Source organism: Rana temporaria, chromosome 13 (assembly GCF_905171775.1).
Source record: "Rana temporaria chromosome 13, aRanTem1.1, whole genome shotgun sequence".
In the NCBI taxonomy this organism is placed as follows: Eukaryota; Metazoa; Chordata; class Amphibia; order Anura; family Ranidae; genus Rana; species Rana temporaria.
This window is the reverse complement of record NC_053501.1, coordinates 96,098,398-96,116,366: the sequence shown is the minus strand read 5'-3', so window position 1 is coordinate 96,116,366 and position 17,969 is coordinate 96,098,398. Positions and strand designations below refer to the sequence as shown.

The 17,969-nt window shown below is 43.4% G+C and overlaps 1 protein-coding gene across 3 annotated transcripts in view; it reads left to right on the top strand.

Annotated features, from left to right (window-relative positions):
- Window positions 1–17,969, top strand: part of LOC120921091 (NACHT, LRR and PYD domains-containing protein 3-like) — a 123,218-nt gene that overhangs the window by 62,013 nt on the left and 43,236 nt on the right. For all 3 annotated transcript variants that reach the window (XM_040333736.1, XM_040333735.1, XM_040333734.1), the window contains exons 7-8: window positions 11,744–11,908; window positions 14,966–15,130. In XM_040333736.1, coding sequence (XP_040189670.1) covers window positions 11,744–11,908; window positions 14,966–15,130 — 330 coding nt within the window. The remainder of the gene's footprint in view (window positions 1–11,743; window positions 11,909–14,965; window positions 15,131–17,969) is intronic.

Below are 17,969 nucleotides of genomic sequence, written 5' to 3'. Positions count from 1 at the left end.
AAACACCAGATGGTACCCAGAAGTCTGAGATGGGAGATACAGCCCCAAAAAGGTGATACGGACCTTGAGGGGTGGTACAAATACTTTAATGAAGCAGGCCTCAATCTCCTGCAATTTTTGGGGGAACGCAAGGCCGCTAAACTAAAAAGGCTTGATGCTGAAATCCTCCTCATTAAAGAGAAACTGGTCCCTCTCATGACAAGTCCGGAATATGTGGAAAGATCACAAAACCTATTAAAAATTCTGGAAAAAGAAGAAAGAGAACAAAAAATCAAAAAAAAGAAAAAATTTAATAGAGATCTGGGTGATTATCAGGGAAATTTGGTCTACGACTGGCAAAAAAAGTTGCTGGCGGAGGCTAATGCTCTAATTAACCCCCAGATGGAAACGGGACCACCACCCACACCTAAGCAGACTAATATCACGCACTCTATTCCCCCCCAAGCTCATGTCTATAAGGGGTCACAATACCGTGTACCAAAGATGGGTACCCCGAAGGGAAACAATAGGATTAAAAAGTTCCCTGTTGCTCCTGGGACCAATAGAGGCAGAGGAGGTCCCATTCAGAGGGGACATTCTGCCCCTATGATGGGCCCACCAACTTATGGCTGGGATTTGGCCCAGCCACCTGGCCCTTCTACTATGAGGGGGAGAGGCCCTCTGGGCCCACCACCCCCTTTGGCCCCTCAATATAATACTGGTTATCAACGGCAGTTTGAGGGGCAGAGGGATAGCCAGTTTTATGGAGGACAGTATCTTGGCCTCCCTCCATCAACAGGGATTCAAGAGGTGGTTCACTACGCTGATGCTTTAGAACCAGAATACAATATACTCACTCACAACGCTTTTTTACCTCTTGGTGATGTAGCTGATTTAGGTGAGGGTGCGTATGGCCCCTCTCAGGGACATAATGGGCCCACTCAACCCGTGACTTATGATTTTGGGTATGGCGGACTGGGTGCCCTTAATTCAAATAACGGTTCTAACCGCTCACAATGGGGTTTTCCCCGGGTAGGTCAGGGCACCAAAAGGGCCGCAGAAAGAAAAGAGGAGTTAGAGGGGGGAGGAACAGCAAGCCCAAAGAGAACAAAGCTGTGAGTGGAGAGGGCATTTTTAATTTAAGCTCCCATATTCTTAGCCCCGCAGAAACATTAGTTCTGGATAAGGGACTAAAATACGTCCCCCCTACTAATATTAATAAATTTAAAGTATACATGGATATACATAAATATATCAGAAAGCTCAATATCCAACGGTACTGTGCCTCTAACCCTTTTAATCCATCTGCAATATCCACTTCGCATATAGTACACTCAGGACTGTCTAATGCTTCTGTCTGGAACCCTCCGGGTCATCTTCCGGCAGCCCTTAAAGTTTTTAGAGATCTTACTCTAAAAGACCTGGACAACATGAAGGTCAAACAGGTCCGTTGCAAACAGGATATTGAAAAGGGGATAGAATCTTTGTGTCAGAATAAAGGTATAGTCATTCGCAGTGCTTTAACTGGGCCGGAACGCGGCGGTACTCAGTACCGCCACTTCCAAAAATGGCCCTGGAGAGTACCAGCACCTCTCCATGCGCCCAGTACGTGGGTTTACAGTACCGGAACGCAGTCGGTGGGCTTGTCGAGTTGCGGGCCGGTAATGTGTGTCAGACAGGCAGCGCAGTCACAATAGAAACTGTATGCCGCCCCGCCGGAGCCAACTCACTGCTGCCGAGTGCGCTCCTGGCTCCCTTTCCTCTGTCCTGTCACTCCTGTCCTGTGCGTTAACCCCCCATTAATTGCAGCCTCACTGTGCCACCAAACGCAGCCACTGTGCCCATCAAACGCAGCCACTGTGCCATCAATTGTCGCCACTCTGCCATCAATTGTCGCCACTGTGCCCATCACACGCAGCCACTGTGCCACCAAACGCAGCCACTGTGCCATCACATGCAGCCACTGTGCCATCACATGCAGCCACTGTGCGAACACATGCAGCCACTGTGCGAACACACGCAGCCACTGTGCCATCAATTGTCGCCACTGTGCCATCACATGCAGCCACTGTGCCAACTCACACTGCCACTGTGCCATCAATTGTCGCCACTGTGCCATCAATTGTCGCCACTGTGCCCATCACACGCAGCCACTGTGCCACCATCAATTGTCGCCACTGTGCCCATCTAATGCAGCCACTGTGCCCATCAAATGCAGCCACTGTGCCCATCACACGCAGCCAAGGGTATTTTCATGTTCAGTATTGGGGGGGGGGGAGCACCGGCGCCTAATAGAGTACCGGCACCTCTTTTGGCCCACTTAAAGCACTGGTCATTCGTTCAGCTGACAAGGGGCTGATTGTAGTCCTGGACAAGATTGACTACATGCAGGAAATGCAACGTATCCTTGCCGACAGCGATACTTATGTTCCTCTTTTATTAGATCCAGGTGCTAAGTTTAAGAAGATTTTGTCTAGGATTGTGGATAGAGGGTTTCGGAGTAACATTCTGAATGATAAAGAAAGGGAATTTTTGGTTCCCAAAGCCCCAAGAACCCCGATCATATACTACCTACCAAAGGTACACAAGAGTCTTATTTGCCCCCCGGGACGTCCCATTATCAGTGGGATAGATTCCATCACGTCCCGGGTGGGCAAATACATAGACTTGTTTCTCCAGCCTCTAGTGAAAAAAATTCCATCATATGTTAAAGATACTAAAGCGGTGATTAACATTGTGTCCAGAATTAAACCTCCTTTAGGTGTGTGGTTGGTAACGAGTGATGTCACCTCGCTATACACCATTATACCACACGACCAGGGACTACACGCCGTTTCATACTTTTTAAATAAAGATAGCGGGCTTGATAAGGGACAAATCTCTTTTATTATGGAACTTCTTAAGTTTGCGGCCACTCACAATTTCTTTTGGCATGACGGGAAGTTTTATAAACAGAACCGTGGCGTGGCGATGGGAGCTAAGTACGCTCCAAGCCTCGCCAACCTTTTTATGGCCCTTTGGGAGGAGGATGTCGTCCATGTCCAGTCCAGGCCACAGATCTTGCTGTGGGCCAGGTACATCGACGACATCCTCCTCCTGTGGGATGGTAGCGAGAGCGATCTGACAGACTTTATGAATACGCTGAATGCAAATGACCGTGGGATTGTGCTGAGCTATGAAGCTAGCCAAACTAAGGTCAGTTTTTTGGATTTAGTGATTTCTGTTGATGGGGAAAATTTTCAGTCGGTGACCCACTTCAAATCGACTGATAGAAATGCTTACATCTCAAAGGACAGCTGCCATTATTCCCCTTGGCTTGACTCTATCCCTAAAAGTCAATATCAACGAATAAAGAGGAATTGCTCAAAACAAACATCGTTTGTAACACAAGCAGATGTTTTGACACAACGTTTCGTTGCGAAGGGATACAAGTTTGATGACCTATCTAGCTCTCTAGAATATGTGACCCAATTGGACAGGAGCACTTTACTTGAGGACAGACCTCGGGACAAGTCTGCCAAATTTAAATGCCCCTTCATTACTGATTTTTCCTGCCAACATGGTGGGATCAAACAGTTAATGTCCAAGCACTGGCACATTTTGAAAAGCGACAGTATCCTGGGTGGTCTGTTACCTGAGAGGCCGCAGGTGGTCTTTAAGGGCCTACCTTCCTTGAGAGACAAAGTGGCCGGAAATATATTGAATCCCCCTAAAGTACCCTCTATGTTTCTGGCAGGATTGACAGGATTCTATAAGTGCGGTCGGTGTCAGAGCTGCAGTGTTAATACCCGTACTAAAAAAAGAACAGTGGATTTTAACTCTAGCTGTACTGGTAGAGGATTTCAGATCAAGCCTTTTATCACGTGTTCTACGGTTGGGGTCATATACTTATTAATATGTCCATGTGGCTTACAATACGTGGGGAGAACCAAGCGTCCTCTCCACGTGCGACTGAATGAACATATTGCGAATATTAAAAGTGGGTTCACAGAACATTCAGTATCCAAGCACTACCTTGCCGCTCATGCAAAAAATCCCAGGGACACCATCTTTCTAGGGATTGATAAGTTTACTGCACATTGGAGAGGTAGCGATCTGGTAAGGTCCATATCCAGGACCGAGATGTCCTGGATACATAAATTAAAGTGTTATACGCCTTTTGGGCTGAATATTGAGGTGGACCTTAACTGCTTTTTAGATAATTCATAACATATTTGAGCTATATAAGATAATTGGATCTCTTTTTTGGAATAATAAGCTAATCCAGGCTCTCCTTTATACGCTATAACCTGATCACCCATAATCTCCCCCTACAAGGGTGCGGTATAAAGGAGTGGTTTGAGTTGTCTGTATATATACACTTTAATGGGCTTTTTTATCAGAATAATTGTCAAGTTGTATCCAAAATGAAGTGTATGCAGTATTAGACTCTTTTTGATAGATGAACTATTTTACTGTTAAGATTTTTATATAATATTTTAATATTTAAAATATTTAAAATATTTGAAATTGTTCAGTCCTGTATTATCTTTATATTATGATTTTTTGCATTAATGTTGCAATGTTTATGTTATGATTTAGCCAGGACTGTTTGTGTTTTTAATTTTTATGTAGGCTTGCGATGGACTGAGGGTGGATCCAGCCTGTCACAATTTCCATATGTTTTGGTACTGATTTTCGTGGGGAAGTGAAAGGCACTGTGTTTGCTTTTCATCTGTCAGCACTATGGCTTAATTGCATATGATGTTCTTTCCCTCCAGAGGATATCAGTGCCCTTACGTTTTTTTATTTGTATTTTTAATTTAATTTCTCTGGTTTCAGACCGCTTATTGATCATTACCTGCTGGTGTGAGAACCCGACAGGTTTTACATAGCCCACAGTTCGTAATGAAATACACTGTGGGTTCCAGGAGTTAAGATGGAGTCTGCATGGCTCCTATTGGTCATATTTACGGGCTGGCTCTGCCCCTTTGTCCAGTTTATTATGCGGTGAGTCAGGGCGTCTCCTTATCCCGTGAACAAGTCCATTTTTGTGACGAAACGTCGGGAGGAGACGCCTTGACCGTCACCGCGTTACCACGTGTGAGGATCCGGCTATTCCGGACGCACGCCCACACACAGACCGGCCGGCTGTGTTTTTTACCTGTTCGATTTTTATGTATGCTTGAAGCCTGCTTATTAAGTCCTAAATGTAAGTAAGCAATTGGCTACTTTACTTTCCTATTAAAGTCCGCGCAGTATTACACTATGTATGTCTCCTGGTATCTCTTTACACATGTTTGGAGCTGTTGGCTGGCTGACTTTTGAATGGGAAACCTATACTTGAGACATCTTTTCTGGAGGATTGACCATTGTAGCTGCTGCTGTGGATCTGTTGCCCTTTCTGCAGGTTTTTCATTTTGCTGCGGTAAGAGTCAGTATTTTCTGTGGTGGAGGTCTCCTGTTAGTCTGGATCACAGCGTGGTTAATATTCACTGACCTTTTGGACTATCTCATCACCACTTCTTTGGACTCTTTAAACCTTTTGGCTGGTTCATACTCCATTTGCGTTTATACTACCGTGGAGACATTTATGATATTCTATAAGTCACTCATTTAATTTGTATTTCACTTAATTGGTGTTTTTGTCATCACTTTTATATAGCGCGACTCCTTTGTATATTACATGTGAGGTATCGCCGCATGCGTTAGAACGAGAGCAATAATTCTAGCACTAGACCTTCTCTGTAACTCTAAACTGGTAACCTGTAAAAAAATTAAACCGTCACCTATGGAGATTTTTAAGTACCGAAGTTTGGCGCCATTCCATGAATGTGCACAATTTTAAAGCGTGACACTCCTCCAATCGTGGCCTTGCCAAATAAAATTTGACAATTCTACTCCACGGTAAATACTAATACAAAAAGCATATCTTTCTTTTACAACACATTGTGTGACAGAATGAAGTTCATTAAAACAACAGCAATGCAGAAATGGGAGGTTGAGCTAGGTATCACTTTCTCTGAGACGCATTGGGAGCCTTCAGAGAAATACACAGATCATCCTACTGTGTTAAACTTTGGGAACTAATGATCAAAATGGCTAAAAGATGGCACTCCACCCCTTTCCGTCTGGCCACATACTTCCCAGGAACGTCACCAAACTGCTGGAGGGAGTGTGGGCACGTAGGGAACCTCTTGCATATGTTCTGGCACTGCCCTAACATACAAAGCTTATGGGATAAGGTTTTTTCAACTGATCTCTTCCCTTACAGGGATACTTGCACACCCTGACCCAGCCGTAGCGCTACCACACCTAAACAGACAAATACCCGCACAAATTTAGACCAGTCACAACGCATATTCTCCTAGAGACACTCCTACAGATATTATACAATTGGAAATCCAACAAGGTCACTAATATCTCTGACGTCATTACAGCGGTCCATGGAAATTATACTTTCGAACGTCTCATAGCTATAATTCCTTAAAGTGTAAGGCAATTGATGACTGCTGGTCTATTTGGCCCAAGCTTTTATGAATAATCGATGACTTGCATGTTTCGCTACTAATGGAAATTGTAAATGTGCATCGGATACTGTGTATATCTTTTCTCTTGTACTCCTTGTTAACTATGAAAATCTACCAATAAAAATCTATTGATAAAAACAAAAACAAAAATTTAAAGCGTGACAAGTTAGATGATCTTTGTTATTTTTTAATTCATGAAAAATTATTGCGCAAATACTGCGCAAGATAACAAGTTGCAATGACCGCCACTTTATTCCCTAGGGTGTCTGCTAAATATATATATATAATGTTTGGGGGTTCTGAGTAATTTTCGCGTAAAAAAATTATGATTTTTACATGAAGGAGAGAAGTGCCAGAATAGGCACAGTATGGAAGTGGTTAGATAGGCATCTGAACGACCACAACATACAAGGTAATACTGACATATAATCACACACATAGGTTGGACTTGATGTACTTGTGTCTTTTTTCAACCTCACCTACTATGTAACAAATAATAATAATGGGGATACTGTATATTTAATCTCCAGTTGTCTAAAGCTGTCTATAAAAAAAAAAGAAATATCTGTACAAAAAACCCTAACATCTTTGTGTACGCTCTAATAATGAGAACCAGCCACCAGTAGGAATATGTAAGTCCAAATAGTATAATATACAAGGCTGCAGCACTAGTATATAACTTTCAAACAATATAAATGAGAAAATATAGCTATAACAATAAAAGTGAGACTCCAACACAAAAGTCCTTATAAGTGTATATATAACAATGGCATGGAGACTCATTCACTGGTAATTAATACAAAATATGTATAATCACCATACATAAAAGTAATGTAGCAATAGTAGTGAGACTCTTCAACAAAAAAGCACAAATATAAAGTGGTAATACTGAAAACTATTCCACACCATAAGATCAAATTATCCACCATGTTTTTTTTTTTATATATATAGGCCCGGATTCACAAAGCACTTGCGCCGACGTATCTCCAGATACGCCGTGTAAGTGCAAATATGCGCCGTCGTATCTGTGCGCCGTACCCACAAACTAAGATACGCCTAAAAACAGGCTTAATCCCGCCGACATAACTTGCCTACGCCGGCGTAGGGTGGGCGCACATTTACGCTGGCCGCATGGTAGCGCTGGCATTGATTAGCCATTCAAATATGCAAATGAGGAAAATACTGCGATTCACGAACCTGCGCCCGCCCGACGCAGGCTACGAGAGGTGCACGTAAGTTGTACGTCCGGTGTAAAGTTAAGCCCCATAAAGGAGGTGTAACTCAGCAGCAGACATGTAAAGGTCTGCATCAGGGAACAGAAGCCAGCGGTTTTTACGTAGTTTACGTTGGACGTATGTCTGGATGGGCGTAGATTACGTTCTTGGCGTAGGCAGTGATCCGGCGTATCTTAGGTAGTTGTTTCAACGTGGTTATGAGCATGCGCACAAGGATGCGTCCACGACACGATGCATGCGCAGTTCGTTCAACGTACTTGTCTGGCTCTCAAACCATCATTTGCATGGGGTCACGCCTCATTTGCATGGGTTTGCATGGCTCATGCCCACTTCCACCTACGCCGACTTACGCCTTCGAAACCCAGCGCAGTTTTGGCAGCATTGGCTTTGTGAATTCCTTGCTTGCCTCTCTGCGCTGCGTTGGCGTAGCGTACATTGAGATGCGCTACGGCGGCGTAATGTGCGCCCATTCTCTGTGAATCCGGGCCATTCTGTTTATAAGTTCTCTTCATTAGTTATCAGGGAAATAGACTATTTATCATTGTTATATATAGATTTATAAGTAATTTTGTGTTGAGAAGACTGACTTTTTTATTAAATTTTCACATTCATATTGTTTGAATACAATTCTTAAACAATGGTGCACTTGTTCTGTATATAATAATGTGCATAAAGTGACATGTGCAAAAATAAATCAATAAATTGATAGTGCAAATTCCAACACTTAGTAGTATGAAGAAGGGTCAAATAATGTCAATATAGAATGGATATTGATAAAGTGCTCCTCCACAAAGTGTAATAATTGGTTATATTATCCGTGCCACCACTTCCATCACCAGGTGCAATGCCTGCTCACCTTAGAATGCGACCCCCTTGGGTCATACAAAGCTCTCAGTAATGTGTTATAAGATGATCCAGCCTGGGATATCATCAAGCATCAAGACAATCAAAGCATCCTTCAATATAAAGCCATCTGTTTTCTAAATTGAAGACATTGTTTCCCTCCTCACTGTTACAACCGTGCAACTGAGACCCTGGATATGACATCACCAACTCCCCCGATGCGTTGCGTCACCGATCACATGACCGTTTCAAGGGATAAGGAAAAAAGTCACGTGATTGGTGATGCAACACATCGGGAGGAGTTGGTGACGTCATATCCGGTGTCTCAGTTGCACAGTTGAAACGCTGAGGAGGAGATCAATTTCTCCCTAATTGGCCTTAAATAAAAATGATCTCCTCACCGTTTCAACTGTGCAACTGAGACACCAGATATGACGTCACCAACTCCACCTGACGCGTTGCGTCACTGATCACATGACCGTTTCAAGGGATAAGGAAAAAAGTCATGTGATTGGTGACGTTACACATCGGGAGGAGTTGGTGACATCATATCTGGTGTCAGTTGCACGGTTGAAGTGGTGAGGAGGAGAGCAGTTTCTCCCTGATTGGCCTTATATCATCTTGTGTATAGCATATTATTTTTATTTAAGGCCAATCAGGGAGAAATTGCTCTCCTCCTCACCGTTTCAACTGTGCAACTGAGACATCGGATATGACGTCACCAACTCCTCCCGATGCGTTGCGTCACCGATCACGTGACTTTTTCCTTATCCCTTAAAAATACTGAGATTTCTAGCAGTGTAAAGTCTTTTTGTTTCAAAACTGAATGTTAAAAGTACATAGTTAGTCAGGTTGAAAAAAGACACAAGTCCATCCAGTTCAACCACAAAAAATAAAAAAACAAAATAAAAAACACAGTAAAATCCTATACACCCAACTCCATACCCACAGTTGATCCAGAGGAAGGCAACAAACCCCAGCAGAGCATGATCCAATTTGCTACAGCAGGGGAAACATTTTTTTTATATCATTTTGAATGGCGTCCATCAAGCCCTCAGATGAACCGAGAATATTTCTATCATTGTGTGAAGATAGATACATCATGAGGAGTCCACTGTGGCCGAACTCCTATAACCACCTCAAGATCCCGACAGGGGAAGGGGGAGATGTGGACGTTCAACCTAGCTGCCCGGATCCTGGCAGCACATCTGAGGCTATCCACCACCATGCTCAACATGCACATCCTAATGTGCATGCGCCCGGTCCAGCCGGCACTGCTCTTCGAGGACACACAAACCCACACAAGCAGGCTACAAGGGGGAAGAGAGTGAGGACATCATACAGTTACCGTGACATGGCCTCCTCCCTTAGGTCATGCCCACTAACTCGCTGGTAACTCACCGCGGTAATGCCTCCCCTGTCCTGTATTTTAAAGGGAAACCGGAGTAGGGAAGGTAAAAAATACTTATAGGCATTGGTTACAGCGGTGGGACTATAGCAACTTAATAAATTAAGTTGCTATAGATTAAGTTGCTATAGTCCCACCACTATAACCAATGCCTATAAGTATTTTTTGCCTTCCCTACCCCTGTGTCCCTTTAAAATCCATGACAGGGGAGGGTTCATCGTGAGCGCGTCTCTCTTCCATTATAAACAGGCAAATTACCAGCGAGCAAGTTGGAGTGCATGACCTGAGGAAGGAGGCCATGCCTCCGAAACGCATCATGGCAACTGTGTGACGTCCTCACTCTCTTCCCCCATGTATCCTGCTCATGTGGGTTTGTGTGTCCTCGAAGAGCATGCACATAAGGATCTGCATGTTAAGCATGGTGGTTGATAGCCTCGAATGTGCTGCCAGGATACAGGCAGCTCGGTTGAATGTCCACGGCTCCCCCTTTCCTTGTCAGGATCTTGAGGTGGTTATAGAAGTACAGCCACAGTGGAATCCTTATGCTGTATCTATCTTCACACAATGTGAGTTTGACCAATGTAAGTTTACCATATTAAAGCCAAATTACACTAGGGTGGCTTTGCGCTCTCTCCTTTTGTGTTTTGTCTAGATGTGTTCCTACCACCCAGAGGATCCATAGAGAGCAGCAGCACCCTTTGACCTGTCTAATTATCACCAATAGCCAGCTGAATGGCTATACCGTACAGTTGATCAGCGCACCTGCTAGTTTTTTCTTTTGTGTGTATTTTTTGTGCGAATATTTCTATGAGGCCCCGTACACACGACAGAGGAACTCGACGTGCTTGGCACGTTGAGTTCCTCGTCGAGTTTTGGGATGAAGCCGCCGAGGAGCTCGGCGGGCCGCCTTCTCCCATAGAACAAGGAGGACAACGAGAAAATAGAGAACATGTTCTCTATTTTCTCGTCGAGTTCCTCGGCGGCTCCATCGAGCCAAAACTGTACAGACGACAGAGTTTCTCGGCAGAATCCGGGTTTTGACCGAGTTTCTCGGTGAATTCTGCCGAGAAACTCTGTCGTGTGTACGAGGCCTGAATGTTTGTTTGAAAATCTCCTAGTGTATGAGCAGGTTAATTATTGGATCTTCTTACACTTTGTTATCAGCCATGAAATAGTATTTTCCTGTAACCTTGTTATAATCTGATATTCTATGAAGTCCAATAAGTCGTAATATAGATGTCATTGTAGGTGATCATACACAGGGGAATCCTATCTTAATGCAATGGCCAATCAGAGCCTCATGTCAGCTTCCTGTCACCTGACATGACCATCCGTTATTCAGTGTCAGGAGATTTCCCTATTACTTCCTATAAATACACATCTCTTATTAGCAGAGATAAATAGAATATCAGATGAAAACTATCCTGTCCAATCACTAGTGTGATTCCGGCCTCACACTGTCTGCCGATACCATTCATGCTCCATTCACAAGGAGATTATAGCACAATACGAGTCATGTTAGAGGTATTCTGTGCTCATCCTGTGTATGGAGATATCACTGTGTCTACACATGGATGACAATATTGGAGGGTCTACTCCATTATAAAAAAAAATCTTATGAAATTCTATTTCCTGGAGTTTTATAAAGTGATCTAACATAAATGATTCCAATAAAGAGAAATTAGTTCCATTCATGTAGAGAATAGTTCCATTAATTCCTGGGGGAGAAATTGATTTTCTTCTGGTAACATTCTTCTCTTCGTCTACAGATTGTCCTCTAATCACCTGACAGACAGTTCCTGCCCCCACCTGGCATCTGGAATAAGAAATAACCAGACACTGAGGATTCTGATCCTGTCTAAGAACAACCTGGAGGGTCCTCATTTCAGGGATCTGATGGAAGCTCTGCCAACAAGCCAGATAGAGGAATTACAGTGAGTATAACAGGACAGATTGAGACAATAATATTTTGGGACAATTTTATGTCTAAACCGCATAAATAATATATAAATAGGATATGTCATTAAAATCCACCTTTAGACTACATAAATCAAATAATAATTATGGAGATACATTTAATATCCTGTTTGTCTCTATATATCGCCAATTTCAGACAGTTGTCTAAAGTTGGATATAAATAAATAAACATGAAATATCTGCACTAAAAAAAGACATGAAAATGTTTGTGTAAACTCTAATGAAAGAAAATTATCGGCCAGCAGGAAGTCTGATATACAGTATCTCACAAAAGTGAGTACACCCCTCACATTTTTGTCAATATTTTATTACATATTTTCATGTGACAACACTGAAGAAATGACACTTTGCTACAATGTAAAGTAATGAGTGTACAGCTTGTATAACAGTGTAAATTTGGTGTCCCCTCAAAATAACTCAACACACAACTACTGGCAACAAAAGTACACCCCTAAGTGAAAATGTCCAAATTGGTCCCAAAGTGTCAATATTTTGTGTGGCCACCATTATTTTCCAGCACTGCCTTAACCCTCTTGGGCATGTTCACCAGAGCTTCACAGGTTGCCACTGAAGTCCTCTCCCACTTCTCCGCTGATGACATCATGGAGCTGGTGGATGTTAGAGACCTGGCGTTTCTTCAACTTCCGTTTGAGGATGCCCCCCAGATGTTTATTAGGGATGAGCCGAAACACCCCCTGGTTTACACCAGAACACCGCGAACAGGCAAAAAATTTGTGCGAAAACGCGAACACCGTTAAAGTCTTTGGGACAAGTACATGAAAGATCAAAAGTGCTAAACTAAAAAAATTTCAGGAGCAGTGATTTTAATAATGCTTAAAGTGAAACAAAATATCGTGCCTGGGGGTCCCCTTAGTCTGCCTGTAAAGTAGTGCATCTTTCCCATGTTTATAGTAGTACCGCAGCAAAACGACATTTACGCTATAACTTTTACAAAGACCATATAATATACACGGATTTGGGTTATTATTATTATTATTATTATTACAATACAGGATTTATATAGTGCCAACAGTTTGCACAGCGCTTTGGTTATTTTTACCAAAGATATGTAGCAGTATTATTTTGGCCAAAATTTATGAAGAACAATTACTAATTTGTAAAATTTTATGACAGCAACAAAGAAAAAGGCAATTTTTCACAAAATTTGTGGTCTTTTTTATTTATAGCAAAAAAAAAAAAAACCACTAGTGATTAAATACCACCAAAAGAAAGCTCTATTTGTGTGAAAAAAAGGACGCATATTTCATATGTGTATAAATTTCATATGTGAATAACTGTCATTCAAAGTGCAAGGGTACTGAAAGCTAAAAATTGGCCTGGACAGGAAGGGGCGGGGGTGAAAGTCCCCTGAAAGTCCCCTGTAGGCGAATGGTTAGTTTATTCATACATTTTCTAGAGGATGGGATAAACAGCTCAATCTCAGTATTTATCTCAGGATGATACAAAGTTATGCAGGGCAACCACATCTGCACAGGATGCAGAAACCTTACATGAAGACCTAAATACAATTATGGGGTGGGCAACTACATGGCAAATAACGTTTAATGTTGAAAAATGTAAAGTAATGCATTTGGGTGCTAAAAATAGGAATGCAAGTTACTCGCTAGGGGAAGAACCTCTGAGGGAATCTAGGATGGAAAAGATCTAGGGGTTCTAGTAAATGACAGGCTCAGCAATGGCATGCAAAGCCAACAGAATATTGGCATGTATTTAAAAGGGGATTTACTCCAGAGATAAAATTAAAGGGCCAGATTCACAGCTGAGATACGACGGAGTATCTCAGATACTCTGTCGTATCTCTCAGAGTATCTATGCGACTGATTCATAGAATGAGTTACGCATAGATATCCCTAAGATCCGACAGGTGTAATCGTTTTACACTGTCGGATCTTAGGATGCAATACCACGGCCGCCGCTGGGGGGAGTTTGCATCGTAAACCAGCGTCGGGTATGCAAAATAGGAGTTACGGCGATTCCCGACGGATTTTCCCGTTCGCTACGTCGCCGCTAGTCTAGTTTCCTGTCGCAAAGTTAGTCGTTTTTTTTGGTGCCCTAACTTTAGTCAGCAATCGTATTGCTGTCTAAAGTATGGCCGTCGTTCCCGCGTCGAAATTTCAAATTTAACGTCGTTTGCGTAACACGTCTGGGAATACGGAAGTACGCTACGCGCGTCGCCGTTCGAAAAAATTACGTCACGGCGCGCAAAGCACAACGGGAATTGAGAAACTGAGCATGCGCAGTAGGTCAGGCGCGGGAGCGCGCCTAATTTAAATGGCACACACCCATTTGAATTGACCCGCCTTGCGCCGGAGGCCGCCGGCGTAGTTTTCATCGCTTTGTGAATCTGGCACTTGCGATGAAAACTTGCGGCAGTGTAACATATCTACGATACGTTACGCCGCCGCACTTCTACCTCAATCTGGCCCATAATTCTCCCACTCTACAAGACTCTGGTCCGGCCGCACTAGAGTATGCCGTCCAGTTCTGGGCACCAGTCCTCAGGAAAGATGTGCTGGAACTGGAGAGAGTCCAGAGAAGGGCAACAAAGCAAATTAAGGGAATGGAGGACCTTAGCTGTAGGGAAAGACTACAAGCATTGAACTCTCAAGAGGCGATGCTTGAGAGAGGATATAATAAAAATTTACAAATACTATACTGTTGACCCTAGCATAGGAAAAAACTTTCCAGTGAAAGGGAATTTAAAAAGACACGGCCATTCACTGAAATTGGAAAATAAGCAGTTTAACCTTAAACTGCATAGAGGGTTCTTTACTGTCAGAGCGGAAAGGATGTGGAATTCTCTTCCACAAGCAGTGGTATCAGCAGGGAGCATCAATAAAATGATTAGATGGGCACCTTAACGATCACAACATACAGGGATATACAATGTACTATTGACATAAACACTCACCAACTATGTAACTATGTAATTCATTCCTGGGGGGGGGGGATAATTCAGTTCCTTCTGGTAACATTCTTCTCTTCTCCTACAGATTGGATGGTAATCACCTGACAGACAGTTCCTGCCCCCATCTGGCATCTGGAATAAGAAATAACCAGACACTGAGGACACTCATCCTGTCTGGGAACAATCTGGGGGGTCCTCATTTCAGTGATCTGATGGAAGCTCTGACAACAAGCTGTATAGAGGAATTACAGTAAGTATAACAGAACTGACTAAGACAATAATATTCTCACTTTAAACCTGATGTTGCTAAATAAAGTCTCCTAGAAAAAAATCTTACGACTGGCATAATGCGACACGTAAAATCTAGAACCCCTAACAGTGACTTTCCGTTTCCTAATCAAAAAATAAATCAAAGTTTTTGCCTTCTCTCTTCTCTATGGGCAAACGAAATACTGACAACTTTGTGTCTATGTGAATTCCTAAGAATTGCAATGAAGTGAAAGGAAAAACTGTATTTTCCTCTGCCAAGCGAACCCCAAAATGGCTCATAATAAGTGAAAAAAGTTTCAAAGAGTAAAAAACTAGGCAATCAGCTGGCTCAATTAACAAAAAAATCATCTAAATAGTGGACAACAATGTCAAAACCCGATTCAAAACTAACCACCCAGTGCAAACATTGTTGCTCTACATAAAGATGGCCTAGGTTATAAGAAGATTGCCAAGACCCTGAAAATGTTCTTCAGCAAGGTGGCCAAGATCGTACAGCAGTTTAACAGGACAGGTTCCCCTCAGAACAGGGTCTGGCCGTGGTCGACCAAAGAAGTTGAGTGCACGTGCTCAGCGTCATATCCAAAGGTTGTCTTTGGGAAATAGACGTATGAGTGCTGCCAGCATCGCTGCAGAGATTGAAGGGGTGGGGTCAGCCTATCAGTGCTCAGATCATACACCGCACGGTGCAACAAATTGGTCTGCATGGCTGTCATCCCAGAAGGAAGCCTTGTCTAAAGATTATGCACAAGAAATAATATGCTGATATTATAGCCATTGGATAAGGATCTACACTAGTTGGGGAAACAACAAACTGTTTATTTGGCTGGACTATCTGCATCAACACGGGTCTGACAGAGTGAAAGCAAAGGTGTAATCTTACCAACAGTGAGTAAAGAGCTTACCTCCCAAGGTTTGGCAATGATGGTTCCTTTATACCTCCTCCTGTCATGGGAGTGTCATGGTCTGGGGCTGCATGAGTGCTGCCGCTGTTCTGACAAGAAATGCCACCTGTCAAATAATGTTCGCCCGGTACTTGCGCAGTACGGAGCTGCTGAAAGCCTCCGAACATCGGGTGTAGGAAGACTAGCAGAGATATATTTGTTTAGGAGATGTGTTTGAGTTTCGTGACAAATTCCGCCCCCATCTTAGCAGCACTGCCCATCATTACAAAATGCGCCCCCTTTTGTAGGCATCCACCCCTCACACGCGCCCATCATGAAGAAATCCACCCATTGCAGAGCTTCATGAGCATCGGGAGCGTGTGGCACAATTTCGGCTATTGTGCACTGGCGCCGTCTACAGCTGATCGTAAATTCAGATATTCGCGACTTTTGGCGACTCTGTAATGCGCATGCACAGTAGTGGGCGGCCATTATTCGACAGGGGGAATTTCTCGACAGGACACCGGCACTGGGGAGCCACAGTTCATTGAGGGAACCATGAATGCCAGCATGTACTGTGACATACAGAGCATGACATGACATGACATGCAGAGCATGATCTTCTCCCTTCGGAGACTGGGCCACAGGGCAGTATTCCAACATAACACAACCCCAAACACACCTCCAAGACGACCACTGCCTAAAGAAGCTGAGTAAAGGTGATGGACTGGCCAAGCATGTCTCTAGACCTAAACCCTATTGAGCATCTGTGGGGCATCCTCAAATGGAAGGTGGAGGAGCGCAAGGTCTCAGACATCCACCAGCTCCGTGATGTCATCATGGAGGAGTGGAAGAGGACTCCAGTGGCAACCTGTGAAGCTCTGGTGAACTCCATGCCCAAGAGGGTTAAAGCGGGGGTTCACCCTAAAAACAAATTTCTAACATTAGAGCCAGCATACTAAGGACATTTACTGTATGCAGGTCTTTTTTTTTCTCCGTACATACCGTTATATTCCGATTTTGTCCAGGGCTTCCGGGTTCTGATGACTGCGGGACTGGGCATTCCTATCCCTGCCTCAGGATTCTGATGACTGCGGGACTGGGCGTTCCTATCCTTGGGTTAGATGATTGACGGCTTGTGAAACAGTTCCCCTGTCGCACAACGCGCGTCACCAGATTTCCGGAAATAGCCGAGCTGCGAGTCGGCCCTATACGGCGCCTGCGCAGTCAGCTCTACACGGCGGACACAGGCGCCGTATAGTGCCGACTCGCAGCTCGGCTATTTCCGGAAATCTGGTGACGTGCCTTGTGCGACATGGGAACTGTTTCACAAGCCGTCAATCATGTAATCCAAGGATAGGAATGCCCAGTCTCGCAGTCATCAGAACCCGGAAGCCCTGGATAAAATGACAATATAACGGTATGTACAAAGATAAAAAAATGATCTGCATACAGTAAATGTCCTTAGTATGCTTAGTATGCTGGATGTAATGTTAAAAAAACATTTTTGGGTGAACCCCCGCTTTAAGGCAGTGCTGGAAAATAATGGTGGCCACACAAAATATTGACACTTTGGGCCAGCGGTTTAGAGATTAATGGCTGTGTGTTGAGTTATGTTGAGGGGACAGCAAATTTACACAGTAATATTATCTTTACACTCACTACTTTACATTGTAGCAAAGTATCATTTCCTAAACTAGTTGTAATCCCCCCTGACCTATTTATACATCTATATGTATAAATAGGTCAGGGGGGTTTACATATACTGTAATATACTGTAGGTAAGCCTTATTATAGGCTTACCTATGTAAGCCTATAATAAGGCTTACCTACAGTATGTGTACTGAAAATATCTCCTAAACGTGCGCAGTTTAGGAGATATTTCATGTACACTGCGCCAATGATGTCATCGGCGCATGCACAGAAAAGAAACGGACC